This window comes from Notamacropus eugenii, chromosome 3 (assembly GCF_028372415.1).
Source record: "Notamacropus eugenii isolate mMacEug1 chromosome 3, mMacEug1.pri_v2, whole genome shotgun sequence".
NCBI classification, from domain to species: domain Eukaryota; kingdom Metazoa; phylum Chordata; class Mammalia; order Diprotodontia; family Macropodidae; genus Notamacropus; species Notamacropus eugenii.
Window position 1 is genome coordinate 305,161,084 of NC_092874.1, and position 6,000 is coordinate 305,167,083.

The window sequence follows — 6,000 nt, forward strand, 5'->3', positions numbered from 1 at the left end:
CAGGCATTCATCCTGGGAAATCTATGCTAAAAATGGCACTAAGGGAGAAGGAAGAGGGGTTTTCCCTTTTGGAAGGATAGCTAGTGCACTAAAATGGCGAGTAGGCTGCTACTACTGGGACCACCACTGAAAGGGGTACTTGTGATAGCGATAGCAACCCTGCAGCCTCATGTGCCTTCTTTCCTATCTGGCTTGGTAAAACCATGTCCCACCATGTATTGGGCAAAGTATCTGAGAACAGGCTGGTTTTCCCAAGGAGATGGTACAGTGGACCATACCTTTACTGTCACATCCCAGTGTCCTCTGAAGTAGAGAGACTGCAAAGTGAGTGCCTTGGAGCAGATTTCTGGGTGTTCATTCTGTGGAGCAAAGCGCTGCCCATTTCTGCATCAGAATTAGTCAGGGTTTCCTTGAAAGATAAGAGCCACCAAAAGCCTTCAATAATGTTGAGGTGCCACACATCAGTCCGACCCCCAGCCCCTCAAGGTGTGGTATCCATCCCGGGGGCCTGATAGTGGCAGCCACCATGTTCCTGGGAGAGCCCTGGCAGCTTGTGGGACTTGGTCCCATTCTTTATGCAGGGAAAATGAACCAGGGAAAGTATACCCCTTGCCCAGAGTCTGAATGTATGCAGATTTGGAATTCTTCCCTCCTGTTGGTTTAGTCTTCATCCTCATTGCATCCTCCCATTCCTTTTATCTGTCTGAGATGGTCCCCAGTCTGTCCTATCTTGTGGCTTGTTTGTGCCCAGGTGTGGTCCTTTTGTCACACCCCTAATACCAGGAAGGCTGACTTTGTGTCCTCAGTGGCTCCCCGCTGGGCCTGGTTCATAGGCTGGCTGACTGCCTTGTGGAGCTGATCCCTTCATTTTGATGGCATCCCCTTTCACCTGGATGGCCAGAAGGCCTTTAGTCAAGCCTTCCCTCCCAGGTTGAGGTTGTACTGTCATGGTGCTTCTCCAGAAGTTAGGGGTAGATAGAGTTGAGACTCTTGATTTGGTACCTTTAGCTCTCTGCAGACTGGCCCTTGTTTCACGTGACTACCCTTGAGGCGTGTAGCCCTTCTCCAGCTGTCCTGGCAGAGGTGTGTGGGCTGCCCCTGCCCTGGAATGGACGCCTCCTTCTTTGGGGCCTGCGAAGGCCAGGAGGGGCTGTCTCTTGTCCTTTTCTCTTGTCCCTTTCTCATGGACCCTTCAGAAGTTTTATCATTGGAATAAAAGAATGAAAGGATCCACTTTCCCTCTGGGAGCCTTAGGTGGAGATAATGTGATGTGGAAAACATGCATGTGACCTGGGTTTCTGGGCCTTTGTGGATGTCCCTCGCTTGGGAGGTTGAGGCAGCGGCCATCACCTGGGGTGTGACCCCCGGAATAGAGCCAGTAGCAGTACAGGAGTACAGGGAGGTGCTCAGGCGATGTTGGGAGATGCCCGTGGGGGAGCTCCCGGAAGCCATCTGTGCAGGGGCTTTTGTCTCTTCTCACCGTCTGTCCCTGCTGCTGCTAAGTCAGCACTTGCTGGGGTCCGTCGGGGCGCAGAGGGCGCCAGCCTGTCTTACGTGCAGCTTCTGACCTGGGTTGTGATTTGAAGTCCGCCCTTGTGTTCCACATGAGGGGGTGGGGTGGGCTGGCGCTCCCTGGGTGTCTGTTTCTCACGGCGTTTTTGTTATTTTTCTTCTCCCCGCTTAGAAGTTGGCCAGAACAGCATGTGGATCTCAACTGACGCAGCGGCCTCTGTCCTGGAGCCTCTGAAAGTAGTGTGGGCCAAATGTAGTGGATACCCCTCCTACCCTGCTCTGGTAAACCTCAGCCTCCCGCCCTGTAGAATGGGTGTTGGACTGTGTTCTCCCAGGGGAATCTGCTCATGTCACAGGGGTGGCCATGGGATCTCACAGCCTGGTTGCTTTTGCACAGGTGGCCTGTGCTTTGGGTTATTTTAAAATTAGTAAAGGCTGGAAATGGTGTGACCCTTTCCATAATCTCACAAAAAGAAACAACTTGGTTGTGTCATGTTTAGAACACACGTTCATTTATCTACTGTACGTCATGCACTCTGCGCATAGGCATTGAGAAGGAGGAGACAATGTACAAATCAGGAGGAAGGTGTGGGGGGTCATTAGAAACCTGGGAGCTGGGAGGAGCATCCTGGAGAACATTGAGAGGGGGAGCATGCCGGGCAGGTGGAGGGCTCTATGTGAGGAGCAGCCAGTAGGCCAAGATGGGACAGCAGGGAGGGGCAGTCGTGGGTCTTGGGTCAGATGGAGCTGACTGAGCAGAAGGTGGCTGGCTCCGAGGCAGGCAGAGCCACTGTTGGTGCTGTTGGGAGTGCAGGCAGGAGGTGAGGAGGTTCTTGTGCAGAGGATTGGTTGTGATGGCACCTGCCCCAGGCACAGGGGATGTGCCCGAGGTGCCCAGCTCCCTGGTGGAGTTGTGGGCATGTCAGATCTCATTTCTTTCTCACTTTCTCTTTTTAGAAATCACTGGACATCTCTTGTTCTGTCCCCTTCCCTGCAGGCACCTTCCCCTCCCCAGTGTATCCCCAGAGTCAGCCCCCACCCCTACATATGCCAGGAGGAGGGCCCAGGGTGATGCTGAGCTGCATCTTCTCATCTCATTTCCCTGCTCTTCCTCTCTCCAGATCATTGACCCCCAGATGCCCCGTGTGGCTGGCCATCACAATGGCGTCACCATTCCAGCCCCTCCCCTGGATGTTCTCAAGGTTGGAGAGCAGATGCAGACCAAGGCCGACGAGAAGCTCTTCTTAGTGTTGTTTTTTGACAATAAGAGGAGTTGGTGAGTTTGCCCTTTGAAAGGCCATGTGGGTGTGTAGATACAAGGGCTGGCTCTACCTGGTGCCGGGACCTGCCGAAGGTAGCGACCTGGTGATGGGAAGCTAGCTCCCAGGCTGTGACTGTGAGTCTGTGTGGTAGGACACTCAGCCTTTCTTTCCAGACATTCCTTTCTAAATATTTCATTGGATGCAGGCCTGCAGAGAAGTGTTTTATTCCTCAGGGGAGGCATTAATGAAGCGCTCTGAGGTAGCATTGTGTTTGGGGGTGGGGTGGGGCATGGAATGACACGCCACACAAGAAACAAGGGTTCAATTCCTCAGTAAAGTACAATTTGAAAGAATTTTAAATTTTGTGAGTGATCTGAATGTGTTCATGCGAGGCCTTTGTGTGATTGGCTGAAACTTGCCCCGGAAACCCTTGCGCGCTTGTCACAGAATGGGCAGAAACTTGGAGGCAGGCTGGCAATGACCAGCCCTCAGTCAGGGGGAGCCTCTGCCCCCATTGAGTCTTGGGAGAACCCTTGTCCCCGACCCTGAGTCTGCCTTCTCTTTCCTTTCTAAAGGCAGTGGCTTCCCAAATCCAAAATGGTCCCCCTTGGAATTGATGAGACAATAGACAAGTTGAAAATGATGGAAGGCCGGAATTCCAGCATCCGCAAAGCTGTGAGGATTGCCTTCGATCGCGCCACCAACCACCTGAGCCGCGTCCACGGCGATCCAGTCAGTGACTTCAGCGACATCGACTAGACCCCGGCACAGCCGTGACCCCGAGCAGGCCTCAGGGGGCTTGGACTCTTCTTCCAAAGGAACGTCCTGAAGATCTAGCTCCGTAATCATTGATGGATGCCGTGGCTGAGCGCCGCTCTCCGCCGTGCGTGCTCTCCACTTGCCATTGCTCCATTGATTAATGATTGTATCATTGCGTTGCTGCCGGGAGGAGCTGTCACAACCCTGCTCCAAGTGTCTTTGTCCATAGTGTCCCTAAATCGCTGTACATAGGTGTATATTGTTCAGAACTTAACTTATTCTGGTTTTCAGTAGGAGTTCTTTCATTCTTTCTTTGTCCCCAGGGGGGGTGGGGGTGGTTTTACTTCCATGTTTTCTACCTGAAATTGGGTACCTAAGCACCACTTTGCGGCCCTGTCCACCCCGAGATCCCGGTGACATCCCAGGCGTCCGTCGGCTTCAGTCCTCGGGCCTACAGTACGGTGCTGCTTCTCTTACTTTCCTGGGTCTGTGGCTTTTTTTTTTAAAGACTTTTGAATGTTTTAATAATTTTTGTAAATCATCCTCTTTGCACAGAGTACCACTTATTTAATAAGACTGATGTAAATTTACAATGACAAAAAAGTGTATTTTAAGAAAATGACCTTATTTTGAAGGGTCCTCTGTGGAAAGAGGTGGAGAGTAAATTTATGCTATGTACATCACTTGCAGATCACCAAAAACACTCCATTGCTGCCCAGAAGGGCTCGGGGAGCTCCTTGGTCTCTGGTGTGCTTTGGGTCAGGGTGGCTCTGAGCCCGATAGTTTTCCCCCCCGATCTTTGTCTCATTCAGCTCCCTTCAGAATCTCCTCCCATCCATCTCCCAGTGACTTTTATTTTTTTCTAGGTGTGCCGCCCTGTGATTTATTTATTAAAAGTATTAATTTGCTTTATAATGAAAAATAAATTTGAAAAAGTCTGTTGATATGCATTTTTATACAGGCACATGAGCGTTCAACTTGCTGTGGGAGAAACTTGTATCACAATTGTTGTTGAAAAGGACCCGGTGGCTTGTGTGTAATTGGGTTTTGTACCTTGTAATCTTTTGTTTACAATGAGGGGATTTCTGTAACACGTTTTACTTTAGAACCCTTTGGTAGCAATAGAAACTTTGGATACCTTTTTGTATGGTACATGTGATGTATATAGAATTAGGACTTTATTTTTATTTTTAAGAGGTAAAGCATTATGTTAGGGCAAGAGGAGGGGGGGGTTTCCAGAACTGCATTTTTTATATTAAAAAATAAAGTCAGGATTTGGATTTTTGTCGCCACTTTATTCTTACGTTCACTGAAATGCTGAATCGGCAGCAGTGGGAAGGACAACGTCATTGTGTGTTGGCGGGAGGACGGCTCTGTTGTGGATCGCGTGTGGCGGTCACCGCTGAACTCTCCCGGTGCCACACATGGTCTGTCTGCCATCACGCTCCACCGACACCTCAAAGACCATTGGTGCCCTTCTGCCGATAGCGGGTTAGCAAATGAGGCAAAGCTCATATTTTTCATCTTCAAAAGATTTAATCGGTTAGCATTCACCATTGTTTAATCTCAGATTTTTATTTTAAAGGGTCATTCAGTTACTTTAAAAAAAATAGCTTTTGATGTTTCTTTTTTAAATTCTCCATTGTTTGTAATACCCCCTTAGAAGCTTTGAAAATAAAAAAAAAAACATTCTTTACTCCTCCTTGTCTTCCCTTTGGCAGATGTCTTGCCTCCCAAGCAGCTGCTGCGTGGGGTCAGTTCATGTTCCCCGACCTTCTCCTGCTGGGCCTGGGCCGTGGTGGAAAACTTGCTATGTGGGTGGGTTGTGCTGGCCATGACTCACCCGAATGCACTGCTCAACTCTTCAGAGCACCTTCTTTGTGCTGGGCACTGGGGGATGAGAAAGTGGTGAGCAGGGTACCCAAGGATGCCCTCCCAGAAGGAAACTAAGCCTTGGGGGAATGGGGGAGAGAGAGAGCATAACAGGCAGGCAGGTGATGAGATCGCCAGGAACCATGAATGGACCTGGAGAACATGAGGTGCCAGGTTGACCAGCTGGTATTGTTATCCTAGAGCACTGGGGAGCCACTCAAGTTGTATGAGCAGGAGAGTGACCGGGTATAATCTGCATTCTAGGAATATTTATTAGGTATCAGTGCCATGGGTGTATTATTGGAAAGTGGAGAGATTCAAAGCAGGGAGATCAATTAGGGAAGGGGGAAAGGAGTAATAATTTCTCAAGCACGACTTTGTGCAGGCACTGTGCTAAGCATTTCACAATGTTGGGGGATTGGTGCTGTTAGTCCTATTTTACAGCTGAGCAAAGAGAGGCAGCTGGGTTAAGTGTTTTCCCAGAAGGTCATGTTTGAAAGTGTTAAGGCCGGATTTGAAGTTGGGTCTTGGTGTTCCTTCTATCTGCTGCAACACTGAGGTTCCGTAGTCGCAGTCAGACTTGCTGTGGTCCTTG

At 49.9% G+C, this 6,000-nt stretch overlaps 1 protein-coding gene across 5 annotated transcripts in view; it reads left to right on the top strand.

The window, feature by feature from the left end:
* Positions 1-5,229, top strand: part of BRD1 (bromodomain containing 1) — a 103,054-nt gene extending 97,825 nt beyond the window's left edge. For 4 of the 5 annotated variants that reach the window (XM_072596520.1, XM_072596522.1, XM_072596523.1 and 1 more), the window contains exons 11-13: positions 1,685-1,794; positions 2,634-2,788; positions 3,350-5,229. In XM_072596520.1, coding sequence (XP_072452621.1) covers positions 1,685-1,794; positions 2,634-2,788; positions 3,350-3,533 — 449 coding nt within the window. In that variant the 3' untranslated portion in view covers positions 3,534-5,229. Of the gene's footprint in view, positions 1-1,684; positions 1,795-2,633; positions 2,789-3,349 lie in introns of those variants that run through there. The other variant, XR_011964311.1, reaches the window with a different exon arrangement.
* Positions 5,230-6,000: the final 771 nt, after the last annotated feature.